Below are 25,138 nucleotides of genomic sequence, written 5' to 3' on the forward strand. Positions count from 1 at the left end.
TCTCATATTCCTTTAGAGCTTATACAATTTTTCAGCAAAACTTTTTGTTATTTCAAGGCATATGTTAGCTTGCAAAAAAAAAAACACAAAAATCATATATGGCATTCTGCCTAAGACATTTCAGGATAGGAAGATAAAATTGAAACCCTAGAGAAATGTAAACACAAAACAGATCTCTCTAAAATGGACTGTTAATATTAAATTATTATTGTATTTTATTAGAAATGTCATCCCAGCTGGACAAAAATCTCCTTTATATACCAAGAGGATCTATTTCTTACTATATCATAGGCAGAGAGAATGTCATTTAAAAAAATAGGATTTTTCAATACCATCAAAAGGCACACTTGACTATAAAAGCTAAAAATACAGACTTGGGAGCCCATCTTCTAGTCATCTCTTTCCATTTCGTAGCAACAATATAGAAAAGTGAATGTAAAAAAGTGTATTTAGCTGCTTGGACAAGACTGTTGTGTCAAGAGTCATCACACACTGTGATGGGAAAATGGGTGGCTACACAGGATGAGAGACAGAAACTGCATAAAACATTTTTTGTTTGTTTTAATGGACAGTCATGTACTGCCAAAGCCTTGGCCCCACTGGAAAGTCTCATTAGAAAAACCTTAGCACAGACTCTAGCTTCTCTTGAAAAGGGGCAAACAAATAGGAGGGAAGAGACAGGCATAAGGTTAAAGCTGATCTCTCCAGCCTTCTTCACTGCTGGTTTCTGTGCTGCCCATGTGCGTGAACTCGCTCTTTCCTCCTCTCAATTCTTCTCCATGTCTTTATTTTTTCATTGTGCGATTTGTTTTTAAAAGACACATTTCACAGAAGATTACAGTTTACTTAGACAATGCTAAAAGAAAAAAAATCCACACTTCAGTGTACATTATTTTGGGAATACATTCCAATTTAAAAGTATATATTCATGTTTATATATTTATAAAAATGAGAATGTATTTTTTCCCACTTAAATCTATATTCTGGACATTTTTCTGGGTCTGACAGTTTTAATTGTAATGGCTGCCTACTATTCCACTGATTGTCCCAAAATTTAACCAATTTCAAGATGATATATATTTAGGAAGTTTGTTTTAAAAACAAATACAGATTTGTACATTCATTTTGTGTTTACTATCCAGATAATTTACTTATCTTTAAATCACACCTCAAGGAGTATTCCCTTCAAAAGTTTTCCTGGGTATGTAGAGTTCATGTCTCCTGAGAAAGAAACCCAGAGAAGGAACAGGAAAAGGAAAAAAATGTCTGGTACTCAGGGGAATAAAAAATGTTCTCCCCAATAATTCTCATCTTTTTTAAAACCCCAGAGATGAACAAAGACCCACTGTCTCATGCTGACATTGCCATATACATTTTAATGTTCAGATATCTTCCTATCTTGATTTCCCACTAGGTTATAACTCCTTGAGAGCAGGAATTAAATTTATAGATCAAATTCTATTACATGCACTACATCAAGAAAAATTTATAGGGTTACAGAGGAAATTAATAACACTTCAAAAGGAATATTAAGAATAAACTTGCTTATTAAACTGCTTGGGAAAAAGTGGTATTTTTTACATACAAGCCTGGGTTTTTAGCATAAACTGGTCCCACCAGAAATACTTATAGCTTAGCTATAAACCTAAAATTATACTTCCTTTAAAATGCCTTAATTTAGACTTTTGGCTAATGTAAAATCTTTACCTCAACTTTGTCTACTTTACTTTAAAATAACATTTCCACAGCACTTTACAATTACAAAGTGCCTTTACACATGATATTATTTGGTCCTTGCAGTAATTGTAAGACAATAGGACGGATTCTACAGTCATCCTGATAGAGGTTAGAAAACTAAGTCTCAGAGGAACAAACCTACTAACAGTTTCATTCAGCAAGTAGAGAAGAGGGCCTGGGACCCCACCTTCTCAACTTCAAGTTTTTAGCTCTTTTCGCTACACCTACCACCATCCCAAGTCCCATTTAAGAGTTTCAAGCAATATCCAGTACCATAGAATTCTAAATAGTAAAAATGCATCAACAGTTTTTAAAATTTGAAAAAAATAATAATCTGACTTAAATATTTTCACATGTACCTCTATCCCCAACACTCAGAGAAAAAAAAAAAAAAAAAATATATATATATATATAGGCCATATATATTTAGGCCATTCAAATACTTAGAGAAAAGGCTATTTTTCCAAGGACAGGAAATAAGAAATGAGCATGTGTATGTTCTTCTTGTACTCATTTTATTTTTCTCAAGAAAAACAATAATTACACCAAAAATCAGGAAAGCAGCAGATGAAAAAGACATAGAAAAGTTATCTCATGAACACTCAGCCACTCCGTGAGACATCAGTTTCTTAGTCTATGAAATGAAGATGGCTTCCCTTGGGAAGCCAGGGTTTGTGGGTAGAACTAAGGAAAATGAAGCATCTCAACAGGAGAGCCTAGAGAGAGCCATATAAAAACAAAAAGGCCAATCTACAGCAGATAAAAGGGCATCAGAATCATACATTGAGTTTTTAGGTTAAAAAGTCTTTGACATACAAAGAATGTTCTCTACACACAAACACAGTTTCATTGTGCCAACCCATATATATAAACAAGCTGAGGACCTTTGTTGATAAGGCTTACATCTAAAATGGTAAGTACTGAGACCTACAAATTTACATTTAAATGAAAAATGAAGTCCTGTCTCTTTTCTATACCTATGGATATTATAATCATTTATCAAGGTACAAGCACGGTTGCCTTATAAAATACTAACTAAATAAAAAAGCCTGAGGTTCTGAACCTGCAGGTGATAATGCTGAGGCATACCTTTAGAGAAAAGCATTTTGAAGTTCTAAAATCTTTTTTCTCCTCTACTACTCAGAATGCTAGAAACAGTCACCAGATAAAAAAATAAAAATGCTGGGTCAACAAATTCTAAAACATAATGTCTTAAATGATCACATATGTCAGTGTGAACTCCAGTGTTTGTGTCTGCCTGCCTGCCTGCCTGCCTATCTCTCTGTCTCTGACTGACTCTATGCCAGCAGGACTGGAAGGAACCTGAATTTGGAATAAGACAATAGAAAAAGGAGGCTCAGTCCTCTACCAGGCTGTGGTGTCTACTAAATACTAGGTCTAGAAACTCAACAAGCAGCAGCAAAGGACAGAGGCAACTGTGTCTGATCTGAGCAATGACACAGTCAACTGACACGTGATGTGACATTGGGCTCTCCGTGATGATAAGACACAAGCCTTTCCCTTCTTTCCCCATAGCGAAGGGGATATAAAAAGAGGTCCATAAGCCAGAGGCTGAGGCAGAAAGATAGCAAGTTCGAAGCCAGGAAACATGGTGAGACCGTCTCAAAATAAAAAATAAAAAGGACTCAGGGTGTAATTCAGTGGTAGAGCATCCCAACACTAGAGAAAGAAAGGGAGTTGGGGAAGAGGTATATGAACAGTTAGCTGTCCAGGGAATTGCCTTTATGTATATACAACATGTCCATGGTAAACTATTATATAATTCAGACTTGGAAGATTTTTTTTCTATAACGACATCCATTTCAGGGCCAGGGCTGTGGCTTAGTAGTAGAGCACTTGCCTAGCATGCGTGAGGCACTGGGTTCGATCCCCCGCACCACATAAAAATAAACAAATAAAATAAAGGTATTGTGTCCGTCTACAACTAAAAAAATTAAAAAAAAAAAAAGCAAAGAAAAAAAAAACCTCTCCATTTCCTTTTTAAATGCTCTTAGTCCAGAGTCTTCCAAAATATACAACTGTCCTGTTAGACCAGATTTATCAAGCTTGTACTAAAGCCAACTTGGACAACTTTATTAATAAATTTTGACTCTCTTGCTTTCTAGAAAAACTAATCTAGAACAAGCATTTAATCCTAGATTTCATTATAATCAACTCACAGATTTCAGAAGATTCATTTGACTGCTATTATTGTATAATGTTTGTCTACAATATTTCCTATCAGTACTAATGTGAATGTACTCTCAGAAATACACATTACAGTTTATAAGCCAATTTTCCTTGAGAATAATTTCAGTAAAAATGATAACTTTTCTGTAAACTATAAACTGTCAACTCTTGTACAATCTCCCTTTTTTAAAATCAAAATTTGGTACAGAATATTTCTACCACCCTTCTTTGTTTTGTGGTAGGAAAAAAATACACAAATATTCTAAATACTTCATATTAATGACTAAAATCCATCAATACAATAAGTATTTAAAAAGTGATTATTTTATCATTTCTGCATTTGCTTTTTGTTCTTTTTATTATTTTTAACTTAAATCTTCTTTTTTTTTTTGGTACTAGGGATTGAAGCCAGAGTTGCTTAACCACTGAGCCATTCCCTCAGCCCTTTTTGAAACAGGGTCTCAATAAATTACTGTAGGGCAGGCCCAAAATGGCTGTAGTTAGGCTCTCTTGCTGAGGCTTGGGGATGGGATTGGGGCTATGATTTTAGTATGAAGCCAAGGCCAGAAACACCCAGATTCAGCACACTTACTCAAGGTCAGAAGCATTTGCTTGTGAGCATGCGCCCACTTATGTAACCTGTTAGTAATGTGACTTCTTTGTCTGGCCTGCATATAAAAAAAAAAAAAAAGGCTTACAGAAGTGGCTGGGGGCTAAATGAACTGGCTGAGGGTTAAATGGGACTGGTTGGGTTCTGTTGCTGTCTCTAAATAAAGAAAGTCAACCATCCCAATCATCCCAATAGTACCTTCTCATCTTTTTTCAACTGCAGGAGTCCCCTAACCTTACATCCTGAGCCTGAGCCACAGCAGTGGCAGGTCAGTTGCTTAGGGCCTCACTAAGATGCTGAGGCTGGCTTTGAACCTAAAATCCTCCTGCCTTAGCCTCCCAAGTCGTTGGGATTACAAACATGCACCACCATGCCAGGCTTAATTTATATCTTCTGTCTATCTAGGCCTCAGGCATATTAGAGTTGATAACCCACCAACAAGTTACTAAACAACAATATGCATAGCTATTTATTGATTATTTTATAGATATATCTTGCCTAACCAGTTAAGACTACCTCAACTTGAAGAAAATGCCACCATGTTTTTATTCTTTTTATGAAGTCCTTTAATACAAGTCTGGGGTAGACACTAGAGATTTAATAAACAAAGGTTAATTTTAAGACTTTTTTAACATCTTTAAGACCTCAGTGATGACACTTTTTAAAAAATAATTAGGTTGAACAAAAATGTTAGAATGACCATGATCTGCTCTGCTCTTTGCCAATCGATAGATTTTCGCTTAGGAGACAGAGAAAGAGTTAGCCTGTCATATATATGTATATTAAATCCACTTATATGACAGTTTACAATGTAGTGATAGAAAATCTTCAATTCTCAATTATGCATGCAAAAATGAAAGGGGCAAATAACAAGGCAAAGCAAGAAGAAAAATAAACCCTCCATTTTAAGTAATAGAAGATCTGCAGTTGTTGCCATGCAGGTGTAGGAAGAAGTGAGCATCCAGGAGACTGCGAGCGGTGGCCCACATGCAGATCACTCAATGCAACAACAGCTATGCAGCATTTGCTATCTTCCTCTTCAAAACAAAAACTCTCAAGCATATCTAAAAGTCCACATAGCAAAGCTCTTGTAATAGGAAACAGAATGATTTCCTAATTACTGAGACTTAGACTATCATCTCCTTCTGCCAGAGTTTTCACAAGAGGGTAATTCAAAAGCAAAGCCAGGGAAGAATGCAAAATGACTTTACCAAGCAGGCACCCCGTCTCTACCTTTGTCATGAACTCCTCCAGCTGCTCTACAAACAGCTTGGTCTGCTGCTGAATAAACTGCTCACAGGCCGATTTCAGATGCCGGTCTACATCTTTTTTAGAGTCAAGATAATGTTCTCTTATCTCAGGAGTACCCTTAAAAAGAAGATGACAATTTCCTCCTGTTTTTATGTGCCGAAATTACCAGACACATAAAGAATGTCATTTATCCCACCACCAATGAAACAGACTCTTCTCACCTCCAACAAGAACTCTATCAAGGCATTGTTGCTATTCAGCCTAAAAAATCTTGGAACAGTCATAGGGTTCAGGATTTTAAATGCTGCATCTGTGAAACAAAATTTCTCATCCAGTAAACATGTCAGTTTCAACAGAGAAGCTCTGTGTAACATCAGTTCTTTACTACCATGAAGCCACAAGGCATTCATCTTCACCAACCCACCTCCACAAATGACTAAGGGTGAGATGAACGTCAAATATGGCCACAGTACCCACATAGTTATTTTCTAGAAGTTGAATTGCAAAATGACTATTAATTTTAATTTGCCATTTACAGAAAAAAAGAAAAATGATAAATTATACTTGATATCATAAAATTTCACTTCTTTATTTTTGGGATGTTAAATGGTTTTTAAAAAACATTCACATACTTACCCAGATTTGTTAAGATCCTGACTGGCACAGAAATTTATTCACTTGAAGGAGTGTGAATAAAACAATGTGTCAGCCAGAAAGAAAACACCAAGAGGACATATTTACCCCTTAACCTCCAGACTAACTAGACTCTACACAAAGTACTAACTGAGGTCTCATTGATGTTCAAATGCAATAAGATATAACATTAGTTGTGAGAGGTTAGAGGCTTAAAAGTAAAGATAGCAATTAAATTAAGTGACAGAAAAAAAAAGGCCATTTCTTTGCTTTGCCCGACTAGAGAAAGCAAAGCATGAAATGCTTCCAACCCTGGTTTTGCAAGCACATGCCACAATAAATACTGCCTTGACCCTGGTCTTAATGAAAAAGAACCTCTCTCTATCAGATTCAGGCTTCACAGAAAAACGTGAGTGACTCTTTGTGTCTGCTATCTTTTTGTAGGATACCTGAAAGATTCTGTTTGCAATAAATAGAATCAAATCACCATCTGGTAGGGTTACATAAGCTTCACAATACATGGGGAAAAACATTCTTTAAACCAAATTTTGTCAAAATCTTAGGATGTTTCATCTTCTCACACCTCAGTGAAACTAGACTAGCAACAAAAACTAAAAAAATAATAAGAAGAAGAATTAGAAAAAAATAAAAATAAAGTAAATTAACCTCTTTTCTATCTCATTACTTAAAACAGACATCAGCAGCCAGGAATTCTTCAAGACAAGAGCACCATTCCCATACCTCACACTGAAAGAAAAGAAGGAAATCACCTGGAGAATTGGGAGGTAAGAGCCTCAAAGAAAATGCCATTTGAAAATTATGCATTATGTAAAGGCAAAAGCCAGAAAATCTGGTTCCTAAAAAAAAAAAAAAAAATGATACACACAAGCTTTATAAACCAAAAAAGTATTCTCTGTGGTGGACAGGTGAGAAATTAGGGGAAAAGAAGCAAATGTTTTAATATGACTCTGCAGGAGCCACAGTGGATCTCAGCTGAGTTAAACCAGACAAGCACAGTAATTAAGGAACTAAAATCCTGCTATATTTGGAATTTCTGTATTTGGGGTTGCTCTGAATCACAGAACACAGAAAATAACTTCAGTGACTACTTTCTCAATTGCCCCCATACATTAGAGAGACAGTTAATTCATTATATAAGCAGACTGCTTAAGGCATAAAAGCATAAACCTTTTAGAAAAGATTAAGAAAAGATAAAGTTTACAAAAAATTTGTAAGTAATTAAAAGAAATGAGTGATGTTTATGGTATATCCTTAATTGCTGAAGACCAACAGCTTGGAAAGTAGCTAATCTTTTAAAAGTCATCTCTCATTAATTCATAGACAAATCATCAGGATGGATGAATCATCTTTCCCACGATGAGTCAATATTTTTTACCAATTCCAAGACCTCATATCTACATGATTACTTATCAACCAGCAGATTTACAAATACTACATAAGCTCACTTTAGTACCCAAAACATGGAAAACACCTTAACATATTTTCATTCTTAATGATCTTGACAACCCAGTTAGAGAATCATAACGAGTTCATTACGCTCGTTTTACCTAGAAGGAAGGTCGGGCAGGGAAGACAAAACACCCATCCAAGATCACACAAGAGCTAGGAAATGATGAACAGGAAAAAAAGAAAATCAACTCTCAGACTCTTAAACAAGTACTCCTCCCATTTTTACTCTGATTTCCTGAATTTTCACAAACTGACAAACTCAACTCCAGGTTTAAAACATACCAATTAGCTATCAGGTACTATTTACTAAGTAGCTATTACACTGATTTTTCATTTTGTAACTGGTTGTAAGTAATATGTGGCAGAGTCTAAGACGGTAATAGTACATCACAAATTGAAATGCTCATATAAAACTCTCTTAAAGAAAATACAGCAAGTTAGAGTAATTAGGATATTGATAGCTCAGCTTAGTGAGAACAAGATACACACTTAGCAAGCAAAGCATGCAAAAACATTGCAGATGAACATAAAATAAACCTATAACCTGTGCTGACACATCTGGACAGGTTCAAACACACCCAGGTGTGCCAGCCAGGACAACAAAGTACCTCTAGTTTTCTTGAGGTCCAGGGAAATTTCCTTAATGGTGAATTCAGTGTGAAATGGAGCAATTTGTTCTCGAAGAATCAAAAGGTGCTTAATTAAGAAAAGCTGTCCATCAATCTGAGTCTAAATTGTAAAACAGAAAAATTAATATTATCACAGATTAAATCAAAATAGGAGCATATAAGACACGTTATTAATCAATACTAATCTACCTAATTTTATAGCCTTATGGCACTAACATGCTTCTAGTGTGCAATGAGCTCTTCCCATGCTACCCATGTTAGAATTACATAGAAAAATCTTGCTTCAAACTCTTTTTTTTTAAAAATGTTGTTCAGTTGTCAATGGATCTTTATTTTACTTATTTATATGTGGTGCTGAGAATTGAACCCAGTGTCTCACACATGCTAGGCAAGCACTCTACCACGGAGCTACAACCCCAGCCCTTGCTTCAAACTCTTAATACCACTTGCTCTACTTAGGAAATCCAAGAAAGTAAATTAGACAAAAGACAATAAACACCAAATGTAGAAAGAGAAGTCAAATCTATTTTCATATGGTGCAGAGGTAGAAAAGATGATGCTATCCAACACTAGCACAGAGCAGGAGGTACATAGGAATTCTAAGTATGAGCATGATTCTGCCCTCTCTTGGTCTTCTAGTTCTTTCTCTTCAGGAAGATAGCTTTCATTGTTTGATCAAAGCAATTTCAATATCCAGAACATCAGACATACTCGATACTTTTTTACAAAAGTACAAAAGGAATCTCTAAATGTAAGATCGCTTGGGGGTCACCATTTTGGATTATCCTGCCACCAAGAGAGTACTAACTACCTACATCCTTGGGAGTTCCATATGCCCTTTCACCCTGTCAGAACCTATCTCTAAGAACCCTGTGTTGCAACTGAGTTCTCAAAGTTCACCCAATTCTAAAAAATAAATAACCACAGCTCTTATTTTCAAGAGTCTGTATCTTAATAAAAGCAAGACCAAATGTGCACTTTCTTGCTGCCTTTCAAGGCAAAATCTTATCTCAAAAATACTTCAAATGAAATATTTTACATTAGAAAAAGTTATCCTTCAGTAAAGCATTATAAATTCAAAGGGATTATTAAATAAAGTGACACCCCATTAATATCTCCCTCCCTACTTCTAATAAGCTTCTAAGTTTGACTTATGCAATGAAAACTCACTTTGCATTCTGAACACAGGGCATCAAATAAGTATAAATGTTACACTTTAAGATACTTTTAAAAGAACTAAGACTTGAGATCAAAAATAGTATCAAATAAATCTCTGTTTTACTAAAGTTATTGTAACCTAATAAATAGTATCATGTGAATTTACTAACAGACTAGGTGATCAACTTAAGAATGTAATAATTATTTCCTGCCTTAAAAACTAGAAAATCTAAGACCCTCGTTGTTATACAAAATTACATATAAGATGGTGTAAGGGGGAAGAAAAAAAAAGAGAAATGTGTTACAGCAGATGCGGTAGAGAGAGGTGATGGGAGGGGAAGGGAGGGGGGCATACGAAGGGGACAGGAAGGGCAGCAGAATACAACAGACACTAGTATGGCAGTATGTATAAACGTGGCTGTATAACCAATGTGATCCTACAATCTGTACACGTGAGAAAAATAAGAATTCATACCCCATTTGAATCAAATGTATGATATATGATATGTCAAGATCATTGTAATGTTTTGAGCAACTAATGAAAAGAGAAAAAAAAAAAACTAGAAAATCTTTCTAGGGGGCTCCAGATGTGGCTCAAGTGGTAGCAATGCTCACCTGGCATGCGTGAGGCACTGGGTTTGATCCTCAGCACCACATAAAAATAAAATAAAGATATTGTGTCTACCTAAAACTAAAAAATAAACATTTAAAAAAAAAAGAAAATCTTTCTAGCACATCAAGCCATTTCATTTTTTTTTTTTAACCAAAAACTAAAAGGCAATAGTACACAAACTCAGCAATGAAAATAAGTAAGCTAATGCTTACCAAATTTAGGGCTTCCTCACACATACCTAAACCTCTTATAATATGTAGGAAACAGAATTAAATAAAAGAGCATGGCCTACAGATAATGAAGACAGAAGGATGAATGATCAAAAGCTTAATAGAGAAGACAATGATACAAGAGACATCAGCACATAAACTTTTTCTTAATTAGACCATTCTTTTCCTTCTGGTGATCTAAGACACATATGCTCCTAAAGAAATGTGTAGGAAATAGGGGCAAAAAGCACCCATAGTCACACAAATGTTTTTACTATCACATATTTATTTTAATACATTTTTCATTATCTAATTAGACTATATATCTAATTTGTATCCTTTCTTTTTGCCTGAACATACTTAAGGTAAATCTTGTCTCATTTTTTAAAAATTTAATGGCTGTATAAATTTCCACCATATAGAATATGCCCCAATTTACTTTACCATTTCCCTAATATTAGATATATTCCTTAATTTCATCTACAAAAAATGTGAGAAGTCAGACTTGCAAGTGCTATTTAAAACTTAAATCTTCCTATCTATATTCTTATTCTCCATCCTCTTCTAGTCCCTTTGTCAAATTTTAATTTCAACTCTCCATTTCTGACTAGAATATAATGATTACAAACAAAGGTAGAATCTGGAAGTCAGAGAGTTCAAATCCTCCAAGCAGTAATGAAATTCTGGGTGGAAACAGTCCCCACAGCTCCCTCCCTAAAGGTGACAGGTATTTTAAGTGAAGAGTTAAGCTGAGCAGTGCTGTTGAACATGCTCTACTTCTTGGAAAAAAAAAAAAAAAAAAAAATCTCAGTGCCATGGAAGAAGCACAGCCAGCAGTTTTCAACATCAGATCCCATCCTGATTGAAAATCTTAAGCCACATAGTCATGGCAACTCCTTCTATTCATACAACCCAAGGTTGACAATTGCCTTTCCTCAAAATTGACAGGCTAACTTCCTCCTGGTAAGACTATTCAACTATTTAAATCACCATTGTGATAGTTAAATTGCTAATATCCTTAAAAACAGTTTCTTGGTATTTCAGGGAATCAGCAAGAAACCTTTATCCTATAGAACTGATAAACTAAGTACCAATTTTGGTTTAGCAAAGCTAGACTCTCTTAGGGCAGTCTTTACTGAGCACTATAATGAAATACTAGCTTCTCTCAAAGGGTCTCAAAATTCAACCATATTAAACAAATCTTATTGTCAAAACAGCTTTAAATTTCTGTGCCTATAAATAAATGCTATATTGCAAAATATTATAGGTAATATAATTTCACCTAACACTTCGTCAAACCTTGTTTTTGCTGATAGACTCTGATGCTCCCAGTAAGGACTGAATGCAGGCAGACAATGCTTCCTGTGATAATCCCTGGAACACCGCCCTCTGGTGGAATAAAAGAGAACATCAGCCTGTGACACTTGACAAAACATATAAAAGGAAAATCCTAGGTCCTGAGGGCAGCAAACCAAATGCATGCTTGCCTTCACTACTGTTTATTACTGATACCATTCCTCTTGGAGCTTTCTATTCCCATGCAACCTTTCTAGACCAACATATAGTTTTGAAATGTGCACTCACGTCTGGAAGCACTCATGTGATCTTTAATAAAAATGTTCTACCACTTCTTGAATGCCATGCTAGATGCTGGGAAGTCATGGATCAAGAGGCAGGCAGGGTACTGACCTCATTCCAACATGATCTCATGTTGTAAAGTGTTTTAAACTAACTGTAAAACAAACCTTCAGTGCATCTACTTCTAAAAACAAATCCCAGGCAATTAGTCAGCACTGCATTTTAAGATTCATACACATTCATTATATATATATATATATATATATATATATATATATATATATATTATAAGATTCATATTCATTCATTATATGGTATTATTTAAAACAGAAAATAAATAAACATAATGGAAATGTTCAATGATCAATGATGGGAGATTGACAAATAAAATACCAGTAAATTAAGTTACAAACTACTGTGCATAAATAAAAAGAATGCTGAAGTGGTAAAATTCTTATAATTAAGTGGGGGTAAAACAGGTTACATATAATTAAGTGGGGGAAATATAATTAAGTGGGGGGAAAAACAGGTTACAAAATGGAATATGAAGTATGAATCCTAATTAGGATTAAATTAAATGGCAGTGGCATGTTGGTCAGACAAGGATTCCCATCAGTTCCCTTGCTGCCCTCCCTGCCTCCTTTCTACCGAAGACATGACATGGTTGTGGTTGGTTATGTACAAGACATTTATTATGAGCCACAGTCCTGGTCCTGGCCCCCTACTTGATGTTATTCTCTCTGTATTGCTTCAACCTGTACAGAGGCTACTATGGGAAGGAAGGATTAGAGCTGTCCCCTACTGTGTCACTGACCTGCCCAGAAACTTAAAAGATGGGCAGCTTAGGAAAATATCCTCTCCCTCTCCTGCTCAGTCTTAATATGGTTTGTGTTGGATATGTCTTTCCTCACTTTCAGTAAGACTGAAAGTTTAAGACTTGGATGTGAGCTGAGTGAAAAAATAAGTAGGTAAGCCTAAGGCATAAAACAAAATCAGGCAGAGTAACTTCCTTAGGCCTACTTCTTATTGGGCTACAGACCCTATTAAGCAGCTCAGAGACTTCATTCATTGGGGTCTGTGATAACAAAAGATTCTGTGTGGAATAGCCTCCTGCACATTTCTCTTGGGATCTTGGCTCCAACTGTAGGAAGTTTAAAAATTCCAGTCTAATGCCATTATTCGATATACCTAATGTGGAGTTTGGGAAAGAAGAGATGCCAAATGTCCACAGTTCCCTCTAAAAGAGATCTGACAAACTATGTAGTTTAAGTAGAGCAGTAGGATTCAAATGCCCCATGTAATACTGTGCAACCTTGTTCAGTCCTAGTATTCTGCAGTACAGAATACCTTTGGCACATGAGGGCATATGCACACTCCTTCTGAAACACATCCTAAAGAAACAGTGGTACCTGGACAATTCACTACATGACTACTATATGTAGTCACTTCTCTCTTTTTATGCAGTTGGACTTACAGCAATCAAATTAAGCAATGAAAAAGTGAATTTCAAATGGTCAAATTTTATGAACTATTTTGGCTTAGAAACAAACCACTGATAGCAAATACAGACAAATCGGCTGTTACAGGGAATGACAACTGTGTATGATTAAAATAACTCTCTTCTAGGAAATCAATGCACAATCTAAACTGGTGCTTTAAAAAAAAAGTACTGCCAACTTTAGCAATAACTAAGTTTACGGCTAAAACCACATGTGATCTTAATTATTTGTTAAGGATATCAATTCAAATTGAGTGCAAAACTAAATTATAGTAACTGCATTTAATACTAAATGTAGATTATAACTACATGATATTGAATATATCACTTTCTGCACCTCTTTTTCATCATTTACAAACTAAGATGAACAAAATGAACAGTGTTTTTAAACTTACTGGTGATCTCAGACACCTTTAAGAATCAATGAAAGCTGAAGTTCTTCTACTTAAAAAGTCACAAATACATATATACAAAATTTAACTATATTTATAAGGCTTCATAAAAGTCCTTTAGTGGATCCTAAGGGCCTACAGAATACTCATATTAGGAATCTCTAGATTGACCTTCAAGTAATCTCCATATCTAAAAATTATAATTCTAAGAATAACAAATAAAATACATCAAGATCTTAAAATAAAAATTTTAAAATATTCAAAGTGAAAGAGTAAATAAATTCACAGTAAAGATAAAAGAATTTACACACATACATCTATGCATCTGTATAATTTGGAGAGACAGACAAGAGTTCTTCGAACTGTAGGATACCACATTCCATGAAGATCTGCTGGAGAAATCGTGGTATGTGGTCTAGGATTGAGGGATTCTGTTGAACCTAAAACCCAAATGGAAAAGAAAACACATTTCATGTACGTGGATGTCTGTCTTACAATAACTTACGTGGAAACTATAAACTACTCCTTCTTGTTGGCTAACAATAACTGGAATGGTGTCAATTTTTTTCTAGCCTTTAATCAAGAATGCCCTAAGAAATCTAAGTGAGGTTTAACACAGTCAATGAGAACACAAGAGTATATACATATATTCCAGTTTCATATATATGCCCAACTCAAATTGCTTATGGAATAAACACAATTCCTATTTTAAAACAAGATCGAGATCTAGATCTGTATGTGATACAGATCTGACAGGGAGAAATGTCAGCAGTGTTGTGGGTTAGTGCTTTCAACTTCCTACTTCATAATTTTTAAGTTTTTTTATTATTAAGTAAGCACTATCTGTATAATTTTAAATCTCTTCCATAAGGCCTCAAAATTTAAAATAAGATCTCCTTTATAAAATTTCTTAAAGAAAAACAATACTAAAACAGATATAAAAGAATATTAAGCATCTACAGTTTTGCTAAGGATTTTGCTATCTGTAGGACCTCTCCTTCAAATAAAGAGCCGAAGGGCTGGGGTTGTGGCTTTGCAGTAGAGCACTCATCTAGCACGTGCAAGGCCCTGGGTTCGATCCTCAGCACCGCATATAAATAAATAAATAAAATAAAGGTATTGTGTCCAACTACAACTAAAAAATATTTTTTTAAAAATAAAGAGCCAAAAAAGTAACCCAAATATAAGTTTAGTGAAATAAAGCTGGAAGTCAACTTTTGTGTTCATTTTTTTTTCATTGTCCTGTTTTAACAGCTGTTGACAAGCAGTGGGGGTTGGTTTACTTCCACAGCAAGCCATCGAAAGACAAGGGTCTCCTGGTTGTCTCTTCTCAAGAGCACAGGTCCTCGTCTATCACCCTTTGTGCCCTCGTCCCCCTTCACTTTTCTACACATAAAAGAAAGCCAGCTTTTTGAAGAGACAAATAATTATTCTCTTTAAAGAATGGTCTCTCCATCAATGTGCTATGTCACCTCGTTCCACCCCAAGAACCAAATCACTAAAAGCCCTCATTTTGAAACCCTCATGATATTATTCTCCCTGACATACCTAGAAACCAGAAAAAGTGGTTGTTATGTATTTCAGAGTTGCTTTTGGTTTGGGCTCTGCATGCCACCTAATTCAGAGTCTTGCTTTCCACCTCAAATTCTATCACCATTCTGGTAACACCAATAAGCATATGGATGAACATATGACCATATGACCTTGACCATTTTAACTCCAAAGATTTTTACTCCCATGATACCCGCTACTCAGAGACAAGTTTTCTTATTACTTTCAGAATTACATTCTCAATACTTTAAACAGACTTTATTCTTACTCCAAATTATTCTAACTCATATTATGTGAAGCCTTCTCTATCCAAAATGTCCTTGTAATTTCATCTTTCTCATTTGTTTCCTCAAATGGCTCTGCCAAGCCCTCCTCCCTGGTTTCAGTCATAACCCTCTCACCTGCCTGTCTCTGATCTCATTGGCTGTTCTTTCTCAGCTCAGTTCACTCCTCTGTCCCAATTTGCTCCTTAATGTTGGCACTGGCTAAGTCTCTCCCCAGACCTCGGCTACAATCAATCGCTCAACTCTATAGAGTGGGGTGATCATATAAAAGTCCAAAGCATCAACTGCTTCTCCATTTTTATCTCTATGCTGGTTCTACTTATAACTCTAGAGCAGTGCTGCCCAATAGAAATATAACATGAGTCATGAATGTGACAGAGTAAAATGCCACATTAAAAAAAGGAAAAGGGGGTTGGGGATGTAGCTCAGTGGCAGAGCATGAGTATTGCCCTAGGCTCAATTTTCAGCACCACCAAAAAAAGAAAAAACAAGTGAAATTAATTTCAATATATTTTCTTTAATATACCCAAAATACCATTTTAACATGCAATCAATATAAGTTACTAAAAAGACATTTTCTATCCTTTATTTCATATTAAGTCTTTGAAATCTGGTGTATTTTTAACACACTTATAGCACATCTTCCACACAGCACATTAGAACGAACTAGTCATATTCTACATACTCAATGGCAGGTGATTACTGTATTGGCCAGCACAGCTCTAGATCCATATAAACAGATCTTCTCAGTGATTCCACATGAACTTCCACAACTCTTCTCTTAGCCCTCACTTCTAGTGTGCATGAAATTCTTTGGACTCAAGACTTCTAACTGTATCCCTCTACTTCACACTTATCTTCACTGGCTCATCAACACCCTGATTCAAATCACGTGTGTCTTTCAAATGGCAAAACACAACAGCCTCCAAACCAGCCTTTACAGTTCTGTCAACATAGCTTCATTGTAATGCCAGGCATGCATTAAAGAACAGGCTTTACTGGGAAGAGAAAACATACAAAGCCAGGGTTGGCAAGACAGGGATATACTATTTTCTCCAATAACTCTTAGAGGTTTACTAGAACCAAGTTATAGTGGACAAAAGGGACACTACAATGTGACATGGTTCTACTCACAGGAGGAAATTTCCCCCATAGTGAGTCTCCCCTTCTATGTGGTAAGTGTGATAAAATGTCTTTATCAGATAGGGAATGCCCAGGTTGCCTGGCAATATGGATTTGGGATCCTAACCATCTCTAGAGCTGACTCAAAATACCTGATAATGCTCTAAAACTAGGGATCTTGGGGGGAGATTGAGGCTTTTTAAAGCCCATGGAGTTATTGTTCCTCCTCTAACCAGTCCCACAGTAAGCTGAGTTTGAGTGTCACCCTTACAGCTGGGGAGGGGGTGTCTTACTTCCTATGCACCTTGTTATCTAGGTCACTCCTGAGTGCTTCTTCAACAATTTTCCTCCTTGCATAACACACATTCTACTCCAAGCTATCCCAAACATTTAACCCCAATCCCAGCCACACAATACACAAAATGCAAATCTGATAGTACAATAACCCTGATACACTATACTAATAGCTAGAAGTATAAAAGCCATGGGACTATCCCACAACACTTACTACAGTCTGGCTTGCCTTACCTGCTTCTTCCCCACAGACAACCTGCGTCCAAACACACTGAGCCACTGCACTTTTCCACAGCAGCCCTAGTCTTCCATTCTAGCATGCCTTTCCACATGCTGCTCTGTATATCTTAGACAACCTGAAGTCACCTGACTCTCACATTCTTCATAAAAACCAAAGCTTTCAGACGCCACACCTCACCCCGACTCCACCCCCTTGAATTCACAGTGCATTCCCTTTGTAATTTCCTTTGCCCCAAAGATTATCCATGATCCAAAAGATCCCTGTGCATCCTCTGAGCATCTCACTCAGCAATGAATTATGTCAATTATAGATCTCCCCCCATAAAGTGTAGGTTCCTCAAAGATATAAACTGTTTCATGCCTGGGACACAACGAGTACTCAGTAGAGGTTTCTAAACTGAATGAATAAATGCTGGAAGTTAAGACATGATTACATACCAGATTTTGTGAGACTGTTAGACTCTGTTTCTTCTAGCCGAACATCTGAAAATGAAGCTTCTGAAGGTAACTTCTTCTGCTCATCTTTTAAACTCTGAGCAATTTGCTGCATAGAGAGATCAGAAAGATCATTATAGTCTTGTTTTGAGGAGTGTGTGGCAATATGAACTGGCTGAAAAGATGTTGGGGAACTCACATAAAATCAAAACATCATCCTATAAGTACTTCCTAATTATAAAGGGGGAAGTATACTTTTATAATCATCACCTAATCATTCATGGAACAACCTGTCATTACGTGCCTTGGATGTACGGAAGTAAAAAGTACACATAAGCTATTTGGCATTCTTACAAAAAATAAATAAATAACCTGAATTTAAGCAAGAGGAAACCATCAGATAAATCTATATAATGTGGCATATTCTACAACAAAGCTGGTCTGGTCTCTCTAAAAAAGTCATTCTATAAAAACAAAAAAACAAAGGAGGTGGGGAAGGAAAGGAGTCTTAATTTGTTCAAAAGAGATTAAAGAGACATAAAAACCAAATGCAACACAGTAAACTTGATGGATCCCATTTCAAAAAGCTTTTGGTCCAGTTATAAAAGACATTTGAAGGACAAATGAAGAAATTTTAATATGAACTATATGTAAATAACACTGCTGAATTAATGTTAAATTTCTTTTAAGTGTGCAAAATGGTATTGTGGCTATGTGGCAACAATTCTATTCTTAGAAAAAGTACTTAGGATGAATTATCAAGATGTCATCAACTTATTTTCAAATGACTGGGCAACAAAGCATACATTCAAAGACAAAACAAATGTGATAAACATTAACAACTAGTGAATCTTGAAAAAATTACAGATTTGACTGGATATTTGATGATAGCAAGGAACTAAAATGTAAACTCATTTTAGGTGTGAAAATGGTATTATGGTTGTGTTATAAATCAAAGGGCTGGGCTGGGGCTGTAGCTCAGTGGCAGAGCACTTGCCTAGCATGTGAGAGGCACTAGGTTCGATCTTTAGCACCACATAAAAAATAAATTAATTAATTAATTAAAGGCATGCTGTCCATTTACAACTATTAAACATTTTTTTTTAATTAAAATGCCTTTTAGAGTCACCTACTGAAGTATTTACATATTGAAATAATGTTTGAAACTTGTTCTAAAATAATTAATGCGAGCAAGAAGAAGTAAGGAGGTACAAAAAAAATGAGACTGCCATGTTGAGGGTTGGGTAATGGTATGTAAGAACTCATAACAGTATTATCTATACTTTTGCTTGTATTTAAAATTTTCCATTAAAAAAGTTCTAGGTTCTAATTATAATATACTAAGCATTCTTTAAACTCTGTCCAAAATTAAAAGAAAATGAAGGTACAATATGGAACAGAAAGACCAGAAGATAAACCTAGGCCTTCAAACCATATATAAGAACTAGACATTTTCTAATTCTGAGATGACTCCATGATTTACGAGAATATGACAGTTCTACAATGTCAGCCAACTACAATGGCTCCTATTATCGACTCTCTTCTATGACACTTATAAAGAAAACAGAAAAATCACAGAAAGCACTAATTGACAATTTAAAAATTAAGAATGCATATGTTCTGGCAAAGGGGGAGAAAACTGAATAGAATGTTTAAAAAACAGAACTTAGTGTTTAATTCTTCAAGGTTTTAAAATTATTATTTCCTATGATTTTCACAGCAAGTTTAACTTGATTTTACATTTTGAGTGAGAATTAAAAAGAAAAATCCTATTTTAACTAGCATGAAACATTCAAAAGCTGTGTGGGGGCAGGAAGGAGATAAGGTGTGGAGCCCCTACCTCCATCATGACTAATTTATCAGGATATGCCAGGTCTCCAGGAGCTGGTTTATAGCCTGTGATGTCTGTCTGAATGTAGATGTGAGTTCGGTACACAAGTCGCTCTTGTACATCTTCCAACATCTGCTTTACTCCAGCTGCAAATGCCCCCAGTTGTTCAGCTAATAAAAAAAAGAAACACATCATCTACTCCTTTAGACTAAGGAAACTATTTTCTTCTCATCAAGCAGAAACAGTATGAACCATTTTTGCTCCAGAGACTGTGGTTGATTCTATTTCAGAATAACTCAAATGACCTAAAATAAGTTTAATAAATGTTTTCAATTTCTTCAATTTTAAAATTGGCCCTTGTATCTCCTTCCTGGGACTCTGCAAAATTATTTTTATTATTAATATGAATAATAAATATGAATTCTAAGAGTGCTTTGGACTCTTCAAAATTCTTTTAGCCAGGCACAGTGGTATATGCTATTATTCCAGTAATTTGGAGACTTAGACAGGAGGATCACAAGTTTCAGGCTAAGCACCTTAGTAAGACCCTCTCTCAAAAAAAGGGGAAGGGGTAGTGGAAAGCAGAGGATGTAGATCAGTGGTAAACTGCCCTAAGTTAAATCCCAGTACCAGAAAACAAAGAAAAAAAAATTATTTTATATAGCTTCAGACTAATCCTAAGAGATAGACCTGGCAGCTTATTAATTGGGTTATAGTCTACATCTTATAAATAAATTGAGTCCCACATATACTGACTTAACATTTTCACAAAAACAAAAAGTAAAAAATAAAAAGACATATGAGTTTATAAAGACTTCTTCATTTCTAAGATGCCATCAATGTTAAGACAACCAGTATTTCAGTAATATCTTTCCAAGGGATAGACAGTTGGAGACAGTATATAATAACATACATAAAACATTCATTTTAATTAAAAAATTGTCTTATGTTCAGAAACATTAATAAGGGAGAAAATGTATATATTAGACTAACTAAATACAACAGGAATGACTATAAAAGAATAACAAACTCATAGAGTCTACTAACAAAAGCCAAGGTGAAGACAATAAATTCTGCCAGTACGTGAAGGGTATTTTTTATAAAGGTATCTAAGTATATGATTAAGAAAATCATGTTTTCTATGACAATCAAACCAAATATCAACAAAGTAATCAGATGGATGGGGCAGAGATGTTCCAGAGAACTGCTTTCCTTTGTTTGTAACTATTTGAGATTATTTGTAATCTCAAAAATAATGAATCATTAGAAAATTGTTTTTGTTATTTCAAAAATTACTAGGTATAAGTCTGCTAAAATAATTCCAATTTTTAATCAAAAGTATGCGATACAGCCAGGCACGGTGGCGCACATGCGTAATCCCAATGGCTCAGGAGGCTGAGGCAGGAGAATCTTAAGTTCAAAGCCAGTCTTGCAACAACAAAGCATTAAGCAACTTAATGAGATCCTGTCTCTAAATAAAATTCAAAATAGGGCTAGGGATGTGCTCAGTGGTTGAGTGCCCTTGAGTTCAATCCCTGGTACCAAATAATAATTATTACTATTATTATTATTATTACATAATATAGTCAATTGCTTTATATTCTGGTAACACTGTAGTAGAAATGCCTAATCCAAAACTAAAAGTCAGTTCTCTCTAGATTCCAGATGCCAGAATGAAAAGTGACTAATTGGGCTGCAATGTAGAAATGGATGGCTTGCCTGCCATGTGCAAGGCCCAGCGCCACAAAAATAATAAACATGATTCTTTATTTTGTTACTAATTTTGCCCAGGTTTTAAAATTCTTTTCCTATTTAATTTGTAACTTTAGTCACAGAATGTTGCATCTTGATTCAAAAAGGGGCAAGGCATCAACCAAACCTTCAAAAATATTTTTTTAAAAATTAAAAATTAAAAAATGCATAAGTATTTATGCATTGGGATTATGGGAGGAAAAAGATCTAACTTTTTTTCAAATTCACTACATCACAGACATAATTAAAAGACTTTTAAAATATTCACTTCTACTTATTTACCATTGTTCTGTACATGATCTTCAAGCACTTCATTTTTAAGAATTCCACAAAGTTCCGACAGAGTCTCTAAGTGAATAACATGAATTATCAGTGGCCTGAAGACATCATATAATGACACACACAGTTTCTCCAAAAGCTCACTAAAATGAAAGAATAAAATATGGTTATTAGCAGTAATCTTTTCAGGACTTTCTAATACTTTAAAAGCTTCATTGATTACTTCTAGCCAATAAAAATAATAAATATCTACTGGAAAACAGCATCTGGGAACATTATAGAATGAGAAATGATAGGCTGAAAGTATTTTTGTGAAACTTTTTTCTTTAAAAGCTCAGAATCAATAAGCAATCCACAAAAGACAGTTCAAATTTAGCTTCCTACAACCAAAAGTCAACCTATTATAACTTTTATTTATTTTAGTAATAATTTTCTGTATGTCCTTTCAAAAACAAAACTATTTCAGTAGAATTCGATTACCTTTTATATTTCACTTCACTGTAAATCAAATGGTATGTTTCCTCCTCAAAACTTTTTAATATGTACAGGTTTAGATAAATAAAACTCAAAGTAATATAGACACATACCCAGTATTTTGAGAAATTTTAAACATTTGAAAAGAAAAAAATTAGGTTGTCTATATTCTTCATATAGTCAACAGTACATTTCTATATATAGTATTTCATCAAAAGTGATCCCTCAACCAAAACCATAAAATACATTTTTTCTCTTCCTCATTACTAAAGTCATAAATAAAAATCTTTAAGAGTCAAAATAGCCAACATGAAGAAACCAAAAGGGACTAACAGAAATGAAAGACACTTTCAGAAAAAGAAAAAGTTATTAAATAGTATCTGTATTTTAAGTACCTTACATTAGAATCATGAAATTTTTTAACTAGAAGGAATTATTTTACTAAGTGCAAACAGGAGATCTAGATTCCTTGCATAGAATTCTTCCTGTTGTACCAAAAAAGTCTCCATAATTATACTATGTCAGCCTTTAAACCACATATTTATTTTAAGAAAATAACCTACCCCATCCATCAATATTCTGTTCACAAACATAAAAAAGTTAAAACACTGCAGTTAATTATATAATACTCCTATAATACACTACTCCATCATGGCCATTAGCAAATTAAGTCTTATCAACAAGAGTTAGATCCCATGTACTACCTACTCTAATTTTGATGTCGGTTTTGTAAAAAATTCATTGTAAAGTTGGTGCTCATCCTGGCATACATGGACCATAAAGGCACAGCCACCGCGAACCTGCAGTAAACACATACACCACCTGCAGTTAGAGACACATAACATTCCAGCATTTGTGATATAAAGCCAACACTTTTACTGCAAAAAAGAGTATGCATACATTTATAAAACAACTTATCAAAGAACAAAAAAAAATGATTCGCTTCCATGGATTAATGCCCAATGGGATTATAGGTGATTTAAATTTTTTATTAATGCTTAATTTTCTCAACTTCTGATAATAACATAAATTTGTAGTTGAAAAACAGAATTTTTTTAAAAACAACCTTTATGTTTTTCTATAGTATGAATTAAAATTGCAACTAGCCAAAAAAGTACTTCTGCAGCACAAGTGAAGCTAAAATTAAACTGTCAAAATAAATCCACTTTGAAGCCTCACCTTTCACAGAACAATACTTACTGATGAATCTTCATACCTCAAAAATAAATTAAAATGAAAATAGTTTGCAAAGTTAAATAAGGCTAATACTAAACTAGATTTATAATAACTGAAAAAAAATTTTTAGTTTTCTGACATGGGAACCAAAACTGATTTACCCAAGTAAATAAGGGGGGTTATCAAAATAGCTCAGAGGAAGGATTAACATTAAACCAAAACAAGGAGAAACTTACCAAGGCACAATGATCTCTGTTATTTTGGCTGGTTAACTCTGTGACAGTACAGGCAATACTAGGGCCCAGAAGGAGCTCCCGCTGATCAAGGTAACACTGGTGGATATCATTAAGCAGTTGCTGGTATCTGGTGGAAAGCAAGTAAGATTGGGATCTGAATCTTTAATTTCTAATATGTAAACTAAATCTGGTCTTAAATCCCAGCATAGGTTATTAAATCTCTAAAAGCATAATGGTCACCTCAGTTGCCTCTCAAACGCTTAGAAACACAGATATAAAATAAACCCATAATTAAGTAATGCCGTAAGCTTCAACTTTTAAAGGATTTCGCTTCCAAGAAGAGAGACATCAGGTCTGCCCAAATGAAAAGGAAATACTGCTTTGGGGAAATCTGCTGCCATTTAAACTTTCCAAATCAGGTCTAAGAACTTGCTCCCCCAACTTGCTCCCCCAAGTAAGTTATATACTGCAAGAACAAGATTGGAGGCTTCTGCTCAGAAGATATCAGTGACACAACTAGATCTGGGAAAAATAGTACAGGAGGAGATAATCAAATCAAAGAACATCTGAGTACTCACTCAGGTATTTTTTCAGATCGCTGTTCTATTTGTTCAATAAGAGTCTGCAGAATAAAGAAAAATACATTGAAAAGCATCTTTTTAATTGTACTTTCAATTACTTTCTGATTATAACAGTATCACACACTCAAAAAACTTTTTACATACAAGTTAAAATAATAAAAAACTCCTGGATAGTACTAAAAAGTAAATACACTTAATATTTCAGTATATAGTCTCAGTTCTTTGTACCCACTGTTACTATATTTTTCTTTAAATGTAACTGGAATTATACCATATATTTGGTTTTATAGTCTGTTTTTTAATTAACACTATTTCAAAAGTATTTTCCTATCAAGTAAATCTGGTATTAGATGAAAATGTATAGAAAGTCTTAGCATGGTACCTGATACCTGAATGAATGAATCATCATTATAAATAAACATTATACAAATTATTACACAATATTCTATACCACCCTATTGAGTAGATATATTCTGAGTCAATTATTCCACTGTTCAACATTTCAGTTGTTTCCAAAGAATCACAATCTACTGGTCAAGAGCCTGAAGTGAAACTTTGGGGGTTTGAGTGTCTGCTCCACATAGCTGTATGAGCCCAAGCAAGTCTCACATTCTGAGACTCCACTCCCTACCAAATAAAACAAGTATCATAAAAGCACCTACTTCTCAGGTGGGGACCCCAACAAAATGGATCAAGAGAGAGATGTATATTAGGCTTTTGGTCTTTTCTCCTAAAAAATTTTTAGAAAGGAATCCACATACATGCCTACCAGCAGTCCTGTCTCACCAAATCCTCAAAAGCACTATTATACCTTAATGTGCCAATTTCTGACAAACCAAAAACAAACAAAAAAAAGCCAAACCATAACTTAATTTTTCATATTTTCTGTGAGTACTCTGGTCTTTTTATAATAGA

The 25,138-nt window shown here is 34.8% G+C and overlaps 1 protein-coding gene across 3 annotated transcripts in view; it reads right to left on the bottom strand.

Moving 5' to 3' along the window:
• Cog3 (component of oligomeric golgi complex 3) overlaps window positions 1–25,138 on the bottom strand; it is a 52,349-nt gene that overhangs the window by 8,512 nt on the left and 18,699 nt on the right. The window contains exons 9-19 of one of the 3 annotated variants that reach the window (XM_046454028.2): window positions 24,221–24,264; window positions 23,643–23,769; window positions 22,939–23,030; window positions 21,760–21,899; window positions 19,735–19,895; window positions 17,898–18,003; window positions 14,284–14,408; window positions 11,800–11,889; window positions 8,500–8,620; window positions 6,010–6,098; window positions 5,771–5,905 (exon numbers count right to left, since the gene is read on the bottom strand). In XM_046454028.2, the coding sequence (XP_046309984.1) occupies window positions 5,771–5,905; window positions 6,010–6,098; window positions 8,500–8,620; window positions 11,800–11,889; window positions 14,284–14,408; window positions 17,898–18,003; window positions 19,735–19,895; window positions 21,760–21,899; window positions 22,939–23,030; window positions 23,643–23,769; window positions 24,221–24,264 (1,230 nt within the window). The other 2 variants (XM_046454029.2, XM_046454030.2) reach the window with 2 other exon arrangements.

The sequence above is a fragment of the Marmota monax genome, unplaced genomic scaffold (assembly GCF_021218885.2).
Source record: "Marmota monax isolate L192 unplaced genomic scaffold, Marmota_monax_Labrador192_F-V1.1 WCK01_AAM20220418_F8-fsc00011, whole genome shotgun sequence".
NCBI classification, from domain to species: Eukaryota; Metazoa; Chordata; class Mammalia; order Rodentia; family Sciuridae; genus Marmota; species Marmota monax.